General features: G+C 48.4%; 1 protein-coding gene across 1 annotated transcript in view; it reads left to right on the top strand.

Annotated features, from left to right (window-relative positions):
* Positions 1–232: 232 nt before the first annotated feature.
* The window catches only part of HAAO (3-hydroxyanthranilate 3,4-dioxygenase), a 64323-nt gene continuing 42778 nt past the window's right edge, over positions 233–21777 (top strand). Inside the window, exons 1-2 of the mRNA XM_045011152.1 lie at positions 233–388; positions 5476–5554. Coding sequence (XP_044867087.1) covers positions 309–388; positions 5476–5554 — 159 coding nt within the window. The 5' untranslated portion in view covers positions 233–308. The remainder of the gene's footprint in view (positions 389–5475; positions 5555–21777) is intronic.

Below are 21777 nucleotides of genomic sequence, written 5' to 3'. Positions count from 1 at the left end.
ATTGTCTTCTTTCTAGCCCTGCAAAAACACACATACACAATTTATAGATTTAAATAGAGCTAAGCAAAGATCTAGATGTTTGAAATGCATGAGTTGATTATTGGCTAAGCTATTAGAATATAGTTTGCTCTACAAAATAACCTTTGGCTGATTGAACAAAGTAGTTCCCTTTGTCACTCAAGCCTGAAGAACTCTATCTTATCAACCAATCACCAGAGCTTTGTGGTGGGAGTAACATACCGAGAGTGCATGCTGCATACTTCTGTGCCAACTCATTAGCTTCCTCAAAAGTCTCATACCGGTGAACCATGGAGCTGCTTGTAAATGTAAGAAAATGGATAGAAGAAAACAAAGCTGCTTTTTTGCCCCCAGTGTGCAATAAGCTTATGTAAGTAAATGAAGATCTTGTTTTACCTTGCATATTCTCAGAGATAAAAGGAAACTGCTGTAAATTTCATGCAAAGGGCAAAGATTAATAAGTATGGATAAAATTGTTCTTCAGGTCTGGCCACAGACTCTTTTTAAAAGACAAAGTGCTTGAAAACTGTTCAGTGATTTAAAATAGATGGACTGCTGTGTTAAGCACACTGCAATCTATGGCCCTGACCCAAAATTCATTGAAGTCTACAGCAGTCTTTCTACTGACTTCAGTGGGCTTTGGATTAGGCCTTATGGGAGGGAAAAATCTCATAGGGTAGTTTCATAATTCATGAGTGTGATCCTAACAAATTGCCACTACTTTTCCCCCATACTTCGTGTTTCCAGACTTGGTGGTGAAAGCCATCCCAGCCATGGGAGAGGGGCCACTCCAACTCCAGAAGTAAGGGATGACTCCATTATTACAATCAAAGAATAGCAGGAGTAATCCATGAGACAAGGGGGCAGGGAAGAAGAGGGATGATTACCATAGCTGGGGGCTCTGCAAACTGCTCTAGCCTATTCAGTTTCCTGTCTGTAACTCAGGCTGTGTCTACACTAGCACTTTTGCCAGTATAACTTGTGTCGCTCAGGGGTGTGAAAAAACACCTCTCTGAGCGACATACGTTTCACTGACAAAAGCACCAGTGTGGACGCTTGCAGTGTGGCTGGGCCAGGGTCCAGAATTTGGCACCTTCTTCCAATCACAGTAATGATTTCTTTTGTCAGTGGAATAAGGCATAATGTGTCTTCTTCAAAACCTACAGTACATGAATAAGAAAAGAATGGCTTCCTTGATAAGAGTTTCTATTTCCTAACCCTCTTCATGATATTTTTATATTATAATCCAGTTTTCACATTATATTATGTTCCTTTTATTTTCTGTGATATTTGTTTTAATCAAAAGAAAATTGTAAAAGAACAAAACTTCCAGGAACCGCTTCTTTTTTTTTTTTTCCTACCCCCAAAGGATTCCCTGTAATTGAAAGTTGAATAGCCAGTTCTGACAGTTAAGGAATGTTAACGCTTTTCATCACTGTGTGTAAATGCTTAGTTTTCTGAATAACTATTCCAAGATACTGTCCAGATTTCACTGAGGATCGCTCTGCACATTCTCCCATCTATTGAAAGTACCGTTCTATGTTCTATTGTAGACAGAAAGAAAGACAAAATGCTAGGCCTGAGTAGATCTCATTGAATGAAAGAGCACAAAAAAGTGTCTTCTGTTTGTGATTTCTTTCATCTGATAATTAGTTGAAATATTTCAGAAAGAATTCTGCTGTACTTCTGCAAGGTGTCTTCATTTCTAAGCTTAACAATAGCACTTGAGCTGCGTTGAAGTATTTTGAATACACCTCTATCTTGATATAACGCTGTCCTCGGGAGCCAAAAAAAATCTTACCGCGTTGTAGGTGAAACTGCGTTATATTGAACTTGATTTGATTGACTGGAGCGCACAGCCAGCCCCCCCGGAGTGCTGCTTTACCGTGTTTATATCGGGTGGTGGTATAACTGGGTAGAGGTGTATTCCTCTTCTCTGCTCTTCATCAATAAGAGATATACTTTGCTGGGTGGTGGATGAAGCTTCCTCTTGTGGAGGCTCAGTCTAGCCCCCGACCTGCCTCTTCTGGCCAAGGCCATGCCCCTGCTCGCTGCTCTCAGACCCCCCACCCGTGGCCCTGGCTGGTGTGGGGTGGGTGGGTCTGAGAACTTGGTTGGGGTCACCAGATGCGGGGGGGTTGAGAGCTCGGCCCCAGCCAGGGTCAAGCTCTCAGTCCTGGCTGAAGCTCCAAGCCCGGAGCCCTACCCCCATTCTGCACCCACCCACCCACCCACCTCTTCTCCCCTGAGGCCCTGCCCCCTGCTCACTCCTTCCCCACCTCCACTGCAGCCCTAACACTGGAAAAGCTCTGTGCCCCCTCCTTGGCCCCAGGGGTATTACCCAAGTCCAGGGTGGGGAGAGATTTTTCCCAGGGGCCCACAAATCCGCCACTGCTCCTCAACCTGTGGTGTAAGATTTGGAGAGGCTTAGCCTTCCCCAGCCTCAATTATGCACTGCCCATGCCCACCCAATGATACCTTATATCCCAGGGATTAGGTCCCTCTTCTAGAAAGTGGGAGTACTGGGTTCAACTCCCTGCTCCAAATTAGGCAATGAAGGAATTTGAACCTGCATCTTATACATCCTGTGCCAGGCTCTGACCATTTAAATATAAGGGTTGCTCCAGCTGTACTTTTAATTTGATCTGCTGGAGTGCACGGAATGCAAATATGCCTATCAGATTAGTCTCTGCAGTTGAAATAGGCTAAATGCCACCAGGGCTTAAGCAGCTCAGTGGCATCTGGACTTAAGTGGCTTTGCAGAAATGTAGGTGGAGTTTAAGGACAAGATTGGCTCCTCCATGCCCTTTAAATCATTGGTGCTTTGCAATGAAATGAAATACAGTGAAACCCTGCTATAACGTGATGTTTGGGGTCCAAAAAATTCCATCACGATAAATGTGGGGTCGCAGTATAGCGGGGTTTCAAGCCGGTCATTTTAAGTCAGTGGTCCCCAACGCGGTGCATTGATGTGCGCCTAGTGCCCAGCAGGGGAGAGAAGCCGCGGCCCGCGTCTGCCGGGGACAGAGAACTCCGAGGCTGCGGGCGCCGGTGCTCTCTGTCCCCAGCAGGTGCGGGGCCACGGCTTCTCTTGAAGCCGGAGAGAAGCTGCAGCCCCGCACCTGCCAGGGACAGAGAAGTCGCGGGGCCGCAGCTTCTCTCCCCTGCTGAGCACTACGCAGGGGCACATCAATGTCCCGACGGGCACCATGGCTTTGGGGACCACTGGTATTAGGCCTTAATGGGGAGCCAACTTATGATCGCGTTATATCTGATTTCGCGTTATGGCAGGGTGCGTTTATTGCGAAGTTTGACTGTACCTTGATTTCTAAAAAGATTAACTACCCTCAGAATTCAGTCATGATGCTCTCACATGCTAACAATATTCTTCCACCTTTTATTTTATAGCCCAGCCCATGCTTTGAATCTTAATATTTCACGAGTTGTCAGCTATGCTACTTACAGCTCTGTCACCACTGCAGTCCTTTGTGCCCTGCAACAAGCAGAATGTTACTATAAGTTCACCAGTGCAAAAAAAGAAATACCTTGGAAATGAACATTAAATCTGCATGATGCAAGTGCTTATGATTTTGGATCCTTATTTGGTGATGCTGCCATAAGCTGAGTATTATAGAGTGTACAGCCTCCTGCTGTGGAAATAGTTGATTTGAATATTGTAATTTTATCATTTAATTTGTGTAGCTTTTATTTAAACAAAGGTAGTTATTGTTATTTAGCACTGTTGTATATTAGGGCCCTATGTTTCATATCACCAAAATGCTCCTTGCGAAACCAAAACGGGCATGTTCAACATCTCAGAAACTCTCCCAACATGACTTTGTTGAAGATGGCCGAGTGTATAGGCATTGTTACAACACACTAAGCATTGAGGCCCAGATTCAGTGTGAAGATATTGCTTCTCTATTTCTGTTAGCTCTGCATCCCCCTGCTCTCATCCCGGAGTTGCATTCCATGGTAGTGTTGCTCCATTGCTACTGGACTACCAAGGATTTCCCAGCATCCCCTTCAATAGGGGTCTCTGTTGTGTAAGATACTATCTGGGAAAGGTAATACCTCTGACTGCTGACCTGAGGGAAGGGTGAGATCCACACATAGGGCTTGGCTACACTTGAAAGTTGCAGCGCTGGGAGTTACAGCGCTGGTCATGCAGCTGTGCAGGAACAGTGCTGGTGTGTGGCCACACTCACAGCTACCAGCGCTGGTGTGTGGCCACATTTGCAGCGCTGTTGGGAGTGCTGCATTATGGGCAGCTATCCCAGCATTCAAGTGGCAACAACGTGCTTTTCAAAAGAGGGGGGTGGAGGGTGGTGTACTGTGACAGGGAGCGGGGAAGATAGAGAGAGTGGATTTTTGGAGCCAACACTGTGTGTTAGCTTCCTGGATTGAAAAATCACAAAATGTTCGCGAGCCCTTAGTCTTAATTGCAAGCAGCCTGCATCCAACGCTGTTTCTCTGTCAAGCAAACATTCACTCCCTGCCTCTCATTTGATCGTTCACAGCCAGGTACAGATAGCTCCTGTTTGCTGTGATCAGTGTTTGTTTTTTTAGATAAGCAGTTCAACGGAGCTCTGATCGGAGTTCACAACAAAACAGAGAGGCTGCATAACAAAACAAAGGGAGTAATTTAGTTAAAAGCATTCTGGGATATCTCCTTATTCCCTGGAGGCCAATAAAAGCGCTGGTGTGTGTCCACACTTGATGAGCAGTGCTGGATCACCAGTGCTGTAATCGCTACACCCCAACCTGGCCAGGTGTACAGCCAGCGCTGCAGCCAGGGAGTTGCATCGCTGGATGTGCCTTGCAGGTGTGGACGGTTACTAATTGCAGCGCTGGAAAGCCTCTACCAGCGCTGCAACTTGCAAGTGTAGCCAAGCCCATAGGGGGTCCCTTCTGCACATGGAACTTGGAGGTACAGTCTGGCCTGAAGTGAGCTGCCTAAAGGCTAATTTTGGCTTTCAGAGTAGTAGAATTGAGAGGAAAAGTGCTCATCAGAATTCACAAGTATGGCAGAATTAGACAGAGGGCCTGATTCTCCTCTCACTTCCTCCACTTTAAAATCAGGGGCAACTTTGGTGAACTCATTCCTGTGACACCATTGTAGGAGTGGTGTAAGTGAGAGAGGATTCAGGCCCAACATTCTTAACATCAATAGCTTTCAGTAACTTTACTAGCTGTGAAGCATTACGTTTTACTTACAAACTTCTAGTCTTATCAGATGATATTCCAATGATAATAATACTTAGCTCTTAGAAACACTTTTCATCTTTAGATCTCAAAGTGTGTTACAAAACCCAGGTCTTCTGAGGGCTTATTCACTGGGCCCTATTGCCTAAACTATTTAACAAATTAGAAGTATTTTACAGCCAATAACTAAATCCTCCGATGAAATACAGAAATGCAAAATATTCTTACTGATCTCTTTAAATATTTTTCCAGGCACTGTCAGAAGCTGAATGTGATGTTTGTTGGAGGACCAAACCAAAGGAAGGATTATCATATTGAAGAAGGAGAAGAGGTAACATATAGGACATTTCTGTTTTACTGCTTTTATAGATCTCTAGTATTAAGAAATTTAACTACTGTATAAGTGACACCTGCAAATTAATAATGTCCTGCTTAATTCTATTAAACTGATTAGATGTCAGCAGAGAAAATTGACAGAACAAGCAGTTCCATCAAAATACTTTATGATATTGGGTCAATTTCATCAGAATTTTGTTTAGGAAAAGAATGGAGAAAAAAAGTTCTAACAATGTCAGAATGTCCCATTGCAATATTTTCAGAATGAAACTTTTTGGTTTTTCATGTTTTAAATTGTTTTTGTTTTGAATTTTGTGTTATAGATTATAATATAATAACACTTTTAAAAATATCAAAATCTAAATGAAACATTTTGATTAACCTAAATGGAATTTGCCCCCTCAATTTTCCTTTGTGGAGAATTTAAAATTTTTGGTTTGCATTCCATTTCAGAATGGAAAAAAAAAATCAACATCTGGAAATCCTTCATGAAATGGAATTTCCATCCTTTGCACAGCTCTAGTATTTATGTAATTAGGTTCTGCCTTCTACTGACAGAAAGCATGCTTTGCACCTTGAGTAGCCATTTGCCCATGTGTGGAGAGCAAAGAGACCAAATCAAATCAAAATGGCAACATCTTACACCCAAATTTGCACGGCTGCAAGCCTGGGATTTTCAACTAAACACAAATGGGCTAGATACAAAACTCCCATTACATTTCAATGGAATTTGACCACCTAATTCCCATAGTATAATGAAACATTGAAAATGACAGCCTAAATGACTTCAAGGCAGTACAGAATTAGGCGTAGCATTTTTTTAAAGACTCTGGGGATTTATATACTTACTATGGAAACAATTAATATAATCATATCTTAGGTGATTTTATATTGTAATAGTAATATAACTTAATTGTACCTGAGGTGAAAAGTATCTGTTAAATATTTATAAGCAAATACTGCTGGGGAAACTGAGTGCATTTTTGTCTAAGAAATAAGATCCTGCTGAAAGAGATAATCACAACTATAAGATGTCAAGTTACAAAACATTTGAAGGAACCTCCAATCGCTATTCTGATGTTATACTACACTATTATTACGTATTATCGATAGGGTTGGGTGAAGCTAAAGGAGTTAAGGTTTGGCAAAGCACGGGAGCTATTGTGGTGGACATAAGCACTGGTGCTGGGGGTGCTACCACACCCCCTGGCTTGAAGTGGTTTCCATCATATACAGTGTTTACAGTTTGGGTCAATGACTGTTGGTACCCCTACTATACAAATTGTTCCAGCATCCCTGGTGATGGGGGTGCAAAATTAAAATTAATGACCGCAAACCACCCAAACAGGTGAAAACTAGGGGTGTGCAGTGGCGGGGGGGCGGAATATTTCTGTATTGAAGCAGGTGAGTAGCCCATTCCATGATGTGATCTACTTCTCTTGTGGAGTGTCTTTGTTTAGTGATGGTGGTTTGAAGTGTGTTCAGGTCTATATCCTGGACTTCCTCCTCCGAGCATATTCTGTGGTATCTGAGTGCTGGCTTTAGATATCAGATTTCTGGGTGTGTTTGGAGGGGTTACTGGATCTATGAAGGTAGGTGTGGTGATCCATTTGTTTCTTATATATAGTTGTCTGTAGCATTCCGTTGTTGAAGTTGATCCTGGTGTCCAGGAAGTTGATGCTAGTGTGAGAGTGTTCCAAATAGTTTAATGGACAGGTGGTGGTTGTTGAAGCTGTGGTGGAAATTCATACCCCTTGTTGTCATCTACCACCCCACACTGGAACCCATACGAGGTATCATCCAACAACTATAACCCGTACTCAGTGGGGACCCCATCCTAAAAGAAATCTTTCTTGAGCCCCATCTTCTGGCCTTCAAACAACCACCCAACCTCCCCAAGCTCACTGTGAGAAGCAAGCTCCCCATAGACCGGGACACACCAACTCAAAGCGGCACCAGACCATGCCAGAACAACAAATGCAAAACCTGCAGACATGTCTCCACTGCTACAGTGATCAACACCACCCACAACACACCTTTCAAGATCCATGGGTCCTGCACATGCCTATCACAACATGTGGTGTAACTCATCTAGTGCACTAATGCCCAAATAATAGCTATGTGGGTAAAAGCAGACAATCACTATGCTCTTGAATGAACTCACATAGGAAATGATAAAAAACAAAACCACCACATCACCTGTGGGTGAACACTTTTCACGAAGTGATCATTCCATATCTGACCTATCAGTCCTCATCCTCAAAGGAAACCCGCACAAAAAATGACCTTGAGCTTAAATTAATAACTTTGCTAGACACTAAAAGTCATGGACAGAACAGAGACACTGGATTTATGGCTTATTACAACAATCTATAACCCACTAATAACCCTCTCCCGCCTTGCATTTCCCCCTATGACTAGAGGGGTGTTAATGGTCCACTTTACTTGAATGGTCCCTGGAAATATGTGTTATCTACTTATGCTAAACACTTTGTTCACCTTGTATTTAGCTGTGACACTCTGAGCCCTGGTCTACACCACAGAGTTAGGTTGACGTAAGCTGCCTTGCATCAACCTACCTCTTTAAGCATCTACACTAAAATGTTGCTCCCGACGATGTAACTCTCTCTACGACAGGGGTCGGCAGCCTTTCAGAAGTGGTGTGCCGAGTCTTCCTTTATGCACTCTAATTTAAGGTTTCATACATTTTAGTGTTTTTAGAAGGTCTCTTTCTACAAGTCTATAATATATAACTAAACTATTGTTGTATGTAAAGTAAATAACAGTTTTAAAATGTTTAAGAAGCTTCATTTAAAATTAAATTAAAATGCAGAGCCCCCCAGACCGGTGGCCAGGACCCGGGCACTCTGAGTGCCACTGAAAATTAGCTTGTGTGCTGACTTTGGCACCCGTGCCATAGGTTGCCTACCCCTGCCCAGTGCCGACTTAATAACTCCACCTCTGTGAGAGGTGTAGTGCTTAGGTCGATGTATTTTGTTTGATGCAGTGTCAGTGTAGACACTGCATTGCTTACATCAACTGTTGCTGGCTTTCTGAAGCCATCCCACTGTGCCCCACACTGACAGTTCAATTGGGGCAAGTGCTCCTGGTAAGGATGTGTAATGCCAGCACAAGCAGCACAGTGTGGACCTGCAAAAGCAATTTAATTACTGAGGTGGCTGTATGTCAATGTAACTTAGGTTGACATAATTTTGTAGTGTAGACATACCCTAAGTTTCCCTGCCCTGAAGAGCTCTGCATAAGCTTGAAATCTTGTCTCTCACCAAGAGAAGGTGGTCCAATAAAAGATACTACCTCACCCACCTTGTCTCTTGTTTTCTGTTTTTGTTATTGAGCTGGAAAGAAGGAAAGAAACAAAATTGAACACTAGTTGTCACTCTAAGCCCATCTTTCCTGTCTTCATACCCATCTGTCTGTATTCTCAAGCTGCATATGATGGACTTGGCTTTTACAAATTGCTGAAATAGAAATGACAGGAATTAATTAATTTCCGCCAGGAGATTCAAGAGGACAACAAATAAAGCTGAGAAAGGCAGTAAGAGGTTTAGCCTTTTCATGCATGAACTGCTCTCTGTCTCCAACCTTTCCAGTCTTAATGCTGAATCCCATCTGTTTGCACTGAATGCACTTTTCAAGTTCCGAGACTAGTTACCTGGAAAGGTTCCTATGGTAATTAACATGGAGTTCCTTGAAAAATAGCAAATATTTTTTCATTCCCTAACTGTACACATTATGACAACACAGATAAAAAGCAATCAAATCTCTTTTACAGCAGCTGCCTATTAAATATGGTTTCAGACTACATCTACAAATCAGTGCCGTGGAATTCTGAATCTCTGCTGCCTGCTTTATTCTATATCACTACTTGGGTGCACACTTCCTGGGCCTAGGGCCCCAGGTGATAGTGAGGATGACAAGCTCTCTCCCTTGCCTCCCCAAGTGAAACAGGGCCTAGCCAAAAAATGCAACAGTACTGCACAGAGCAGTAGGCTCCGTTTTGGAATTGAAGTGCCACCTATTTCCTTTTGAAGAGCCAATCAAACCCTTGTCCCCATGAGGTGAGAGATTGTGTAGCTGGGCAAAACTGCAGTGGCAGAAGGCATCCATCACCGCCTCAACAGTGACTCAGTATCGAGTACTGCTCTTCATTGTACTCTAATGACTTTTTAATATCTGGTGATATCACCTATTTGGACTGCGATGGAGGAGGGTGGAGCAGAGTTAAGGAGAGGAGGTAAGTCTTGGATACTCCAGAAAGCTCAAGGGAACTAGGCCGAAACCAAACTGCCACTCTCAAGGGGTTATTGATTAATTTTCAGAAATGCTTTGCGCCTGCAGCTCTCAATAGAGACATTGGGTATTCAACACTTCTGCAATATAAAGCCATATGGTCAAGATAAAAGGCCACTTCTGAATTCATGATAACTCTGGGAGGGGGTGAGGTAATAGGTAAGGATTAATAAGAAAGCAGGGAAGTTTTGCAATAACAGGAATGGGAGAGCATCAGATAGTAAATAAGAAAGAGCTCAAATAAAAAACAGAAGCGTGGGAGAAGAAGATGTGTAAACCAAATTAAATAAGAGTACAAAAATTAGAAGACATTAAACAACCCAAGCCTATCCTTGTTTCTGTCTCTTCTCTTGCCTGTACATTCTAGACCAGGGGTAGGCAACCTATGGCACGGGTGCAGAAGGCGGCACACGAGCTGATTTTCAGTGGCACTCACACTGCCCAGGTCCTGGCCACCGGTCCGGGGCGGCTCTGAATTTGAATTTAATTTTAAATGAAGCTTCTTAAACATTTTAAAACCCTTATTTACAACAATAGTTTAGTTATATATTATAGACTTGTAGAAAGAGACCTTCTTAAAATGTATTACTGGCACACGAAACCTTAAATTAGAGTGAATAAATGAAGACTCGGCACAGCACTTCTGAAAGGCTGCCGACCCCTGTTCTAGACCATATGTTCTTTGGAGCAGGGATCTGTCTAGGGCCCATAGCAGTTTGGGGGACACAATATAATTGATAAAAAATGAAAAGAAAAGCTAACACAGTAAACACAATAGCCTGATTTCCTTTGTCTCCTGCATGTTACTGAGACTGGACATCAGATTCTCTCTCAAAACAGACAAAGAGGCAGATGCTATGTTCCAAGGCTGGGCACTGAACAGATGCTCTGTCCACACGCTCACTGCAACCACACCCACCTACTAGAACCAGACTGCTTACACTGCCAAAGGATTTTCTGTGGCTGTCTAGGAAGGGTTGGATTTGCCCCAAAGTAGGGAGAGGTTCTACCAGCACATGGATGACAGTGTTTCAGCAAAGGACAATAGTCCTATATTTATTACTAGCTATTCCTATGACTGTTGAAATGGAAGGGTCATGGGCTGTAACCAGGGCCAGCTCTAGGTTTTTTGCCGCCCCAAACAAAAAAAAATGTGGCTGTCCCCACCCCAGCCCTGGGCTCTACCCCGCTGCTGCCCCAGCCCCCCACCTGCACCCCCTGCCGCCCCAGCCCTGGGCTCTCCCCCACATACACCCCATGCTGCCCCAGCTCTGGGCTCTCCCCCTCCCCCCCACCTGCACCCTCCTTCCACCGCAGCCCTGGATCACTGGTAACTTCCTCCCAGGGTGGGTCATTCAGCAGGAATTTTGGATGTGCACAGAACACAGACAGGATTGGTTCCCATATGGTTACAGAGCTGCAGTAAAGTGGAACAATTTTCAGCTTGTGTGATTGGAGGATATCTGGATGCATATTATAAGACTGTCCTCCATAAATGAGGAAAAGTTGAGGTGCCTTTATTATTTTTTTGTTCCACTCTTTCTTTCTATGGGGAATTTGCCAATGCAATATCACTGTCTTCCTTTTAAACAAATAAAACTAAAAAAAAAAAAAGACAATGGCTGTTGAAAATAGCAATTCCAGTCCTAAAAACCACTGTGAAGCATTTCTTGTTCAATTTTATCCTACTTTTTCAACAGCAAATTACAGTGGATCAGTATATTTGCTTTGGGAGAAATGAAGTAACAGTTGCCCAAATTGAGCTTGAGCACTCCTGAATTTTGAGGTATTCAAATCTGGAAGGCAGGTGCTAGATTCCCTTTCTGACTATTAGCTAAATCTGGAAAGGAAAAGTCAATTTCTGCTTCCATGGCTCAGGAGTGGAAATCCTCCTAAGTGCCTGGTACTGTATCTAAAGCTGCTCAGGTCCAGAGCTCCCCTCCCTTACTTTTCATTTTAAATTCTAGTGGGATCCACATACCTCCCTTGCTGGGCTTCAGATAGAGAGGGGCACTGTCCATTTAGTCCACCCAATTCCTTCTTTGCGGGTTGCAAGGTGAGGTCACACCAGTATCCCTAATCCAGTCTGGGGATGTCTTCTGAAGGGGATATCTGGGCCAAAGTCTTTTACTCTTTGGGCACACTTGTTCCCCATTCACAGTGCCACGCCACTCCGCTCTAGCAGTGAGCTCTTCATTCACAGCAAGCTGCAGCATGAGGTTTCAGCTACCATACTCCCTCCCCCTCCCTTTCCTGTTGATAGCGGCCAAGGGAATGCTGGGAAATGTAGTTCTTTCCCTGCTCCAGGGATGGCTCTATAGGCAGGGAGCTAGCCAAGGAACTACAGCTCCCAGGCTTGATCCCTGCCAGCTGCCTCCCCTGCAAATAGGCTGCCCCAAGCAGCTGCTTGCTTTGCTGGTGCCTAGAGCTGCCCCTGGCTGTAACTCAATGAGCCATTAAACAGATGACAGTTGTCTTGATAAAGTTCAGAATCTATAGTTAGCACAGTAATGAACTGGATAATTACTTCCACATGTGCACCTCAAAATATCAAATGATTTTAGGTGAATGAAAAGTTCATATTTTTTTCTTTAAAAAGACATTAATTTTCCTGAAAACCATTTCAAAGAATAAACCCAACTTGCTGTGAAAAGCATTGTTATAATATAGATGCAGAAATATTTGAATTGGGTATAATGAAAAAAACCCAAAGAAATCCACACCAACACCACACACCACTGTTTGCAAAACAACTCTTAACAACACAGCAATGAATTCAGAGTTAAGGTTCCTCGGTATTCCATTAGGGCCCTGTACCATATAATTCAATGGGCTTTTTTCCATTGACTTGAATGGGAGCAGGATCACAAGCACTCAAATATTCAATACAGGAAAGATTCCATGATTACTCCTGGTCACGACAGGGTGAAATTCAGCCCTGTGCTGAAGGCCAGCACAAGCCCTATGCACCCACAAAATAGGGCTGAAGAGGTGCACAGGCCTTGAGCTGGCCCTCTGCACAGGGTTGCTAGGAGTCTGGTTTCCAACCGGAATGCCTGGTCGAAAAGACCCTGGCGGCTCTGGTCAGTACTGCTGACCGGGACATTAAAAGTCCAGTTGGCAGCGCAGCGGGGCTAAGGCAAGCTCTTTGCCTGCTCTGGCTCTGCGCAGCTCCCTGGAAGCGGCTGGTACGTCTGGCCCTTAAGCGCAGGGGCAATCAGGGAAGCTCTGCATGCTGCTCCTGCCCCCAGCACCAGCTCCGCAGCTCCCATTGGCTGGAAACTGCTGCCAATGGGAGCTGTGGGGGTGGTGCCTGCAGGCATGGGCAGCACGCACCATGCAGAGCCACCTAGATGCTTCTCCACCTAGGAGCCAGACATGCCGGCTGCTTCCAGGAGCAGTGCGGAGCCAGGGCAGGCAGGGAGCCTGCCTTAGCCCTGCTGCACCACTGACCAGAAGCTGCCTGAGGTGAGCACTGCCCGGCCGAAACCCACACCTTGAACCCCCTGCCCCAGGTTGGAACCCCCTCCAGCACCCTCCCTCCCAGAGCCTGTACCTTGCACCCCCTCCCACACCCCAGCCCCCTGCCCAAGGTCAGAACTCCCCTCCCACCCCCAAACTCCCTCCCAGAGCCCACACCCCGTACCCCAATCCCCTACCCCTGCCTTGAGCCCCCTCCCAGAGCCCTCACCACATAAACTCTACCCCAGCCCTGACCCCCACACATCCAAACTATGTCCACAGTATGATGAATCCAGAGATGATATTGAATATTTCATCACTTTTAAGAGACTGTGCACCCTCCATGCAATCCCTGAAGATCAAAAGATGACCACAATGACTGGCAGAGCTCTGGATATATTCAATAAGATGCCTATTGATGATGCGTCAAACTATGGTAAATTTAAGGAACTGGTTCTGAAACAGTTTCAGGTTATACCTGAAACCTACAGGGTTAAATTCAGGAAATTTAAGAGGGGATCTGGATTGAGTAATGTGGCTTATGTAAATGAAATGAGAAATTTGGTAGATAAGTGGGTGAGGGGGGAAAGGCATTACAAGCTTTGAAGGAATGTGTGATTTGGTTACTCAGGAACAATTCCTGAATATGTGCCATGATGATGTAAAACAGTATTTGTGGGACAAAAAGGTAAATACAGTGGGTGAATTAGCTGGGTTTGCAGACTCTTATGAGCAAGCACAAGCTGCAATTAAACATAAACCACTGGCAGAGGGGTATAGGGTTGAGCGAAAACAAACTCGCTGTTTTAACCCTGGGAAAAAGTAGGCTGGGCATTCACCTCCCCGATCCCCTGTTACTTGTCCCAAATTTCCTGTACAAGCAGAGGAGCCCAAGAGGTATCATTGTAAGTCCACTGAGCACTTGAGGAACAAGCGTTCCTTGCCGAGTGGAAACAGGCAGCAAGTAACACATGAAGCTGCTACTTCTCAGAGCGAGGCTGCAGCCTCTTTCCACACAGGATTTGTAAAGCTTGCTTCTGCACAACCAAGCAGTGAGCATATGCATGCCATTAAACTGAATTCTACATTACTCATTGAGTTGAGAGATACAGGGGCTGAAATTTCCGTGGTCAGGAGGGACCTGATCCAGGAGAAGGATTTGTTGCCAGGGAAAATGGCAGAATTAGAACTGGTGGGAGGTTACAAAGTCCTTGCACCTTTAGCTAAAGTACACATGCAAACTAGTCATTTGCAGGCTGAGCTGACTGTTGCAACAGTGGCCCACAATTTTGCACCTTTTCTACTAGGGAATGATTTCTTTAATGTGGCAGAATCTGTCCCAGGGTTGGTTAGCAGTGAGAAGGAATCTTGTGCTAAAAGCCCTGGAAGGGAGGGTGAAGTCACATGGACTGCTGGGGGGAATAGGAGGGTGTCTCTTAGGGCTTGGCTACACTTACAAGTTGCAGCGCTGGTGGAGGCTTTCCAGCGCTGCAATTACACCCCGTCCACACTTGCAGGGCACAACCAGCGCTGCAACTCCCTGGCTGCAGCGCTGGCTGAAAACCCATCCCGGCAGGGGTATAAGGAGTGCAGCGCTGGTGATCCAGCGCTGCTCAGCAGGTGTGGACACTCACCAGCACTTTAAGTGTCCTCCAGGGAATAAGGAGTTATCCCAGAATTCCTGTTCAGCCACTCTGCTCATCAGTTTGCACTCTACTGCTCTTGCCTCAGGTGGACCCGCCCTTTAAAAATGCCCCGGGAATTTTAAAAATCTCCTTCCTGTTTGCTGCAGCCAGGTGTGTGTGGAGTGCAATCAGTTAATCTTTCCAGGCGACCATGCCTCCATGCGGCAAACGAGCCCCAGCATGGAGCAATGGCGAGCTGATGGACCTCATCAGTGTTTGGGGGGAGGAATCTGTGCAGGCACAGCTGCGCTCCAGCCGTAGGAATTACGATATCTTTGAGCAGGTATCAAGGTCCTTGCTGGATAGGGGCCATGATCGGGACGCGCTGCAATGCAGGGTGAAAATTAAAGAGCTGCGGAGTGCCTATTACAAAGCCCGCGAGGGCAATCGCCAATCCGGAGCTGCCCCCACGACCTGCCGTTTTTACAGGGAGATGGACGCGATACTTGGGGGTGACCCCACTGCCAATCCCAGGACCACGATGGACACTTCTGAGCAGGCTGGGGGACAGGAGGAGGAGGAGGCGGAGGCGGGGGGGGGGAGGAAACCACGAGTGAAGCTCCTGGGATGGGGGAAGACACCCCAGAGTCCCTTGAGGCATGCAGCCAGGAGCTCTTCTCAAGCCAGGAGGAAAGTACCCAATCGCAGCAGCCAGCAGTTGCAGAAGGACAAGCAGAGGAGCGGGTTACCAGTAAGCGGCTTTTATTTTCTGGGTGGAAATGTTTCTGGAGAGGAAGGGGGGTTATGGCTGCATGCATGCCAGACTAGAATAGCCCGTTGATGTGGTCTATCACGTCGCGGTAATCTGCTTCAGTTATCTCAGCAAAAGTTTCAGCCAGAGCGTGGGCAATATGCCTGCGCAGGTTTATAGGCAGAGCCACTGTGTTCCTTGTCCCAGTCACGCTGACGCGTCCGCGCCACTGTGCTGCGAGTGGGGGGGGGGACCATTTCTGAACACAGGCAAGCCGCATAGGGTCCCGGGCGGAATCCACATTGCTGTAAAAAGAGCCTCCCGCTGTTCCCTAGTGACTCGCAGCAGGGAGACATCTTCAGGATTAACTCCTGTGAAAAAATGTTGGGAGACTCTTTAGTGAAGAGATAGGGAGATAGTTGAAGATCACCCCTGCAGCTGCATCTTCACTCAACCCCTCTATCACTCCAGATTACCCGAAAGCAACCAGCTCCCCTCTATCAATCAAGCCCCACTTCTCCCTCTATAAGCACCCCTCACTCACCATTTCGTGCTTCTGTCGTGTTATGGCGTGTGGTAAAAGAATGCTAAAGTGAGAACTCCCTCAGTGTAACAATTCATGTCTGGAGATAGTGGATACAATGCTGCCCCTGTTAAATGTTGTCATTTCTGGGTTTTCTACAGTGACCTTGACTACTGGACTGAGCAGATTGTTCCACTGCACAGAGGCTTCAAAATTTGAGAAAAAATCTCCGAAAGAGCAAAGAGGACATGCTGAAAACTGTTCTTCATCACTCTGCTACAGAGAGAAAGGAATTGAAGGAGTGGAGAGAGAAAGGAAAGCATGATCCGCCAGAGACATTGGCGTAGAAATGCTGTGGCAAAGAGGAAAAGGCACAAACCAGCTGCTAGAACATCCTGTCGCGCCAAGCGGACTCTGTCTCTCCAGGCTATCGTAGCCATGCAGGCAGAGCAGTCCCCGTGCTGCCCCACAGCCCCACCCCCCCCGTCCCAAAGCTTTTTGCCTTGTGCCCCAATGTCAGCTCAAACCGCCTTTCCCCAGCATTCAGGTTCTTACCACCACCAGCTGCCTCCAACACCTGTACGTTCACCAACCAGCCCTGATACCTACCACCACCCTTACCCTCTGCACTCAACCCCCATCACCATGCAGTATATGCACCCTGAAGTGCAGGATTCGTTAAACAGCACTCCAGACAGGACATATGCAAACTTGTGACTGTACAGTTCACCAACCCACACCCCTGCCCTCTTGTTTTCATGAAATGTTGTGTCTGTCTGTCTGTCTGTCAAGGAAGTTTTTTTCTTTTCAATAAAACAATTCTTGGCTTTGAAAACAGTCTTTATTATAGCAGATAGTTAAAGATACCTTAGCCCAGTAAAGAAAGAGGCACTGCAAATCATATTATTATTAGGGATAATAGAATAACAGTGTAAACAGTGCAATTCACTCCCATGCAAGGCAGCAAACATTACTGTTGGCTTTCAGCCTCAAATTCTTCCTCAAGGCATCCCTAATCCTTGTAGCCCTGTGCTGGGCCTCTCTATTAGCCCTGCTCTCTGGCTGTGGCATATTCAGCCTCCAGGGACTTGAACCTCGGTGGTCCATGCCTGACTGAATGTTTCACCCTTCCCTTCACAAATAATTATGGAGGGTACAGCAAGCGCATATAACCGCGGGGATGCTGCTTTCCCCCAAGTCTAGCTTCCCATAGAGACATCTCCAGCGAGCTTTTAAATGGCCAAAAGCACACTCCACAGTCATTCTTCACCGGACTCAGCCTGTAGTTGAACGGTCCTTGCTCCTGTCAAGCTTCCCTGTATAGGGTTTCATGAGCCAAGGCAGTAACGGGTACGCGGGGTCTCCAAGGATCACAATGGGCATTTCGACGTCCCCTACTGTGATCTTCCTGTCTGGGAAAAAAGACCCTGCCTGCATCTTCCTGAACAGGCCACTGTTCCGAAAGATGCGTGCATCATGCACCTTTCCAGGCCAGCCTGTGTAAATGTCAATGAAACGCCCGCGGTGATCCACAAGCGCCTGGAGAACCATAGAGAAATACCCCTTACGATTAACGTACTCTGATGCCAGGTGGGGGGGGGGGGGCCAGAATAGGAATATGCGTCCCATCTATCGCCCCTCCACAGTTAGGGAAACCCATTTGTGCAAAGCCATCCACAATGTTCTGCACGCTCCCCAGAGTCACGGTCTTTCTTAGCAGGATGCGATTAATTGCCTTGCAAACTTGCATCAAAACGATTCCAACGGTCGACTTTCCCACTCCAAACTGGTTCCCGACCGACCGGTAGCTGTCTGGAGTTGCCAGCTTCCAGATTGCAATAGCCACCCGCTTTTCCACCGTCAGGGCAGCTCTCAATCTTGTGTCCTTGCGCCGCAGAGTGGGGGCGAGCTCAGCACACAGTCCCATGAAAGTGGCTTTTCTCATACGAAAGTTCTGCAGCCACTGCTCGTCATCCCAGACTTCCATGACGATGTGATCCCACCACTCAGTGCTTGTTTCCCAAGCCCAAAAGCGGCGTTCAACAGTGCTGAGCATTTCCGTGAATGCCACAAGCACTTTGGTGTCACACGCGGCAGGAGAATCGATATCGATATCATCGTCAGACTCCTCACTGTCACTTTGGAGCTGAAGGAATAGCTCGACTGCCAAACGTGTTGTGCTGGCGATACTCATCAGCACAGTCCTCAGCAGCTCGGGCTCCATTTGCCACAGAAATCGCGATTCACACAGAGAGTAAAACACTCACAATGGCGCCAAACGTTGCCGGAAAGAGTGAATGCTGGGATGTGAAGCGATGCACCACGGGGCGTTGGCACACAGGAAGCGGAATGACCTGCACACTTCCTTCCCCTTCCCACAATACTCAGCGCCAAAACGGCGCCAAAACGGGACGAGGTGCTCTGTGGGATAGCTGCCCACAATGCACCTCTCAATACAGCACTGGAAAGTGCTGCAAGTGTGGCCACACTGCAGCGCTGGTAGCTGTCAGTGTGGCCACACTCCAGCGCTGGCCCTACACAGCTGCATGACCAGCGCTGTAACTCCCAGCGCTGCAACTTGTAAGTGTAGCCAAGCCCTTAGATTCCTAGGAGCAGCAAAGAATGCAGCTTTGGGGGCAGGGATGGTTGTAGCCAGTTCCTGTAGCCCAAGGCAAGTTCCAAAGGGAGGGACTGGACAAAGCCAGCTCCTGTCCTGTGATCATCTGTCCCGGGGAGGGGAATGTACCACCTTGTAGTGGGGGGCCACCCCAGCTGCTGACTGCCAAGAAGTTGCAGGTCAGCAGGGGGCAGGGCCTGCCTGGGGGTGCAGAGAGACATGTGTTCTGAAGGTGGAAGTTCGGGTCCTGGTGACCACTGCAGTGGGAACAGACCCCAAGGACTCGGTAGCTGGAAGCAAGCCCAACCTAGGGTGACCAGACGTCCCGATTTTATTGGGACTGTCCCGATATTTGCTTGTTTGTCCCGCGTCCCGACCAATGTTAGGTCGGGACACTGGACAAACAAGCAAAGGCTCCGGAACCCGAAGGGCTCGCGCCCTCCCCTGCCCCGACTCCGCTCCCTCCTTCCCCCATTGGATCCTTCCCCAAATCCTCGCCCCCATCCCCGCCCCCTCACTGCCCCATTGTCACCCTCCCCAAATCCCCGCCTCTTTCCAAGCATGCCATGCCCAGGAGACTCAGGCGAGTGCGGGGCCGGGGCGAGTGTGAGTCTGGCCTGGCCCCGAGCAGGCAGGACTCGGGCGCGGTACCTGGAGGGAGAGTAGGGGGGCGGCCCGTGGGGCTAGGTGGCGGCTGTTCTCCCCACCTGGGCAGGGGACTCGGGAGCAGCCGCTGCTGCAGCTCCCACTGCTGCGGGGGGAGGAAGTGGCCAAGCACGTGGCGCTCGGCGGCTGCGGCTTTGGTGCCTGGGCCCGAACCCCCTGAGCCCGGGCCTGCTGCGGGGCAGCGCGCACACTGCGCTCAGCCCCTGGCCAGTCGCGTCTGGGCTGGCTGCCCAGCTGGTGCAATCCCGTGGCGGAGGCATCGGCAGCCCAGTCCCGTTCGTTCCCCTGCAGGACCCGAACGGGATGCGGGGGGCTGGGGCCTGCTGCCCCCACTCCGAGGCCGCCCGCAGGATTGCACCAGCTGGGCAGCCAGCCCAGACGCGAGTGGCCAGGGGCTGGGTATGCGCAGCATGCGCGCTGGGTCCCCGCAGCAGGCCCGGGCTCGGGGGGTTCGTGGGCGCCAGAGCCGCAGCTGCCGAGCTTGGCCAGCGGCCGCTTCCTCCCCCCGCGGCAGTGGGAGCTGCAGCAGCGGCTGCTCCCGAGTCCTGCTGCCCAGGTGGGGAGAACAGCCGCTGCCTGGCCCTGCAGGCCACGCCGTACTCTCCCTCCAGATACCGCGCCTGAGTCCTGCCTGCTCGGGGCCAAGCTGGACTCACACTCACCCCGGCCCCGTGCTCCCCTGAGTCTCCCGGGCCTCCCTCCAGCGCTTGCGGAGGGAGGAGGAATCGGGGGTGGGGGATTTTTTTTTTTTTTGCTCTGTCGCCATTTTTCCCCCTCTGCCCCTGCCCCGCCCCCCCGCATCCCGATATTTGACCTGGGTGATCTGGTCACCCTAGCCCAACCTGAGTGAAAAGGGGGGGATTTTGCTGGCCAGTGAAGGGTCTGCCATAGCTGGTAGTTGTGAGCCCACAGCTGGACCAGGGTCACCTTCCCTTTTGGGGGACACAGGAGTGTCTGACCCAGAGGGAAGCACAGAGAGGGAAGCCCAGATGGAAGGTGAGTGGGGGCAGAGAGGGAGGATCTTTCCTCTTTTGGAGGGAGGATCTTTCCCAGGGGATGGTGAAGAATCTGCATTTAAAATGCCAGACCCCTCTCCTGTGGATCAGGGTTTAAGGGAAAACTGGGGGTCAGATCTACTGGAAGGGGGTACCCCCCCAGCTAACAGAAAGAGGGGTATCCAAGGAGATCTTACCAATCCAAAGCACCCCATTGAAAGATGCTGTTCTTGCTATGCTTGTAAGAGATAAAACTGTCTCTTCAAGGCAGGAGGAAAAAAATCTCTGCATGGGCGAAGCTTCACAAGGGAGTGGGGTCCAGCCCACAGAAATTCCAGAGGGAGGGGCCCAGTGCAAGCATGATTGTAGTACACCCTTTCCTTGCCAAAGCCTCAAACACATGCGTGAATTAAAAGCCTTCTCCAAAGAGGCCAAAGAATCTGCATCAGAGTGCCTACCAGGGGACACAAAGAAATGGGAAAAAGAGTAGATACTAAAAAAGCTAAATTGTGTGAACAAAGCCTGTCCACTATAGATTTGCTGTTAATCTTGTGTCTTTTTTGTTAATTCATATATGGGTTAAAACAAAGGAGTTAATGCTAGTCATAGGTGGCAGGTTATATACACCTGCGGTGCACAGGCTCCAGCAATATTCAGGGCCGGGGGCCCTGCTCCAGCAATATTTGGAGCTGGGTCTCTCCCCCAGCCCTGCCTGGATCGGGCCCCAGCCTCCGCGGGCCTCCCCCCACCGCGTCCCTGCCTGGAGCAGGTCCCAGCCCCCGCCTGCCACCCCTCCCCCTGCGTGTCCCCCCCCGCCCCCGCGGCGTCCCTGCCTGACAAAAAGCAGCGCGCCTCTCCCCTGCCTGCTCTGTGCTGCCGGAGATCGCGGCTCCCGGCAGAACTGCTATCTGCTGCTGCAGGGTCCTAGCGCCTGCCCTCCACTAATGGCAGGGCAGGCTGCCCTTACCCTGCCCTAGCCCTGAGCCTCCCCAATGCCCCAAACCCTCATCCCCAGCTAGAGCCCTCATCCCCCTGCACCCTAATCCTCTGCCCCAGCCAGAGCCCTCATCCCCCCACACCCTAAAATCCTCAGCCCCAGCCCTAAGCCCTCATCCCCCCGCACCCTAATCCTCAGCCCCAGCCCTGAGCCCCCCATGCAACATGAACCCCTCATCCCCCTGCACCCTAATCCTCAGCCCCAGCCCTGAGCCCCCTCCTGCATCATGAATTCCTCATCCTCAGCCCCACAGCCCTCAGCCCTGTACTCC

Source organism: Mauremys mutica, chromosome 3 (genome assembly GCF_020497125.1).
Source record: "Mauremys mutica isolate MM-2020 ecotype Southern chromosome 3, ASM2049712v1, whole genome shotgun sequence".
NCBI classification, from domain to species: Eukaryota; Metazoa; Chordata; order Testudines; family Geoemydidae; genus Mauremys; species Mauremys mutica.
Note: the sequence above shows the minus strand (reverse complement) of the source record. Positions and strands in the feature narration are given on the sequence as shown.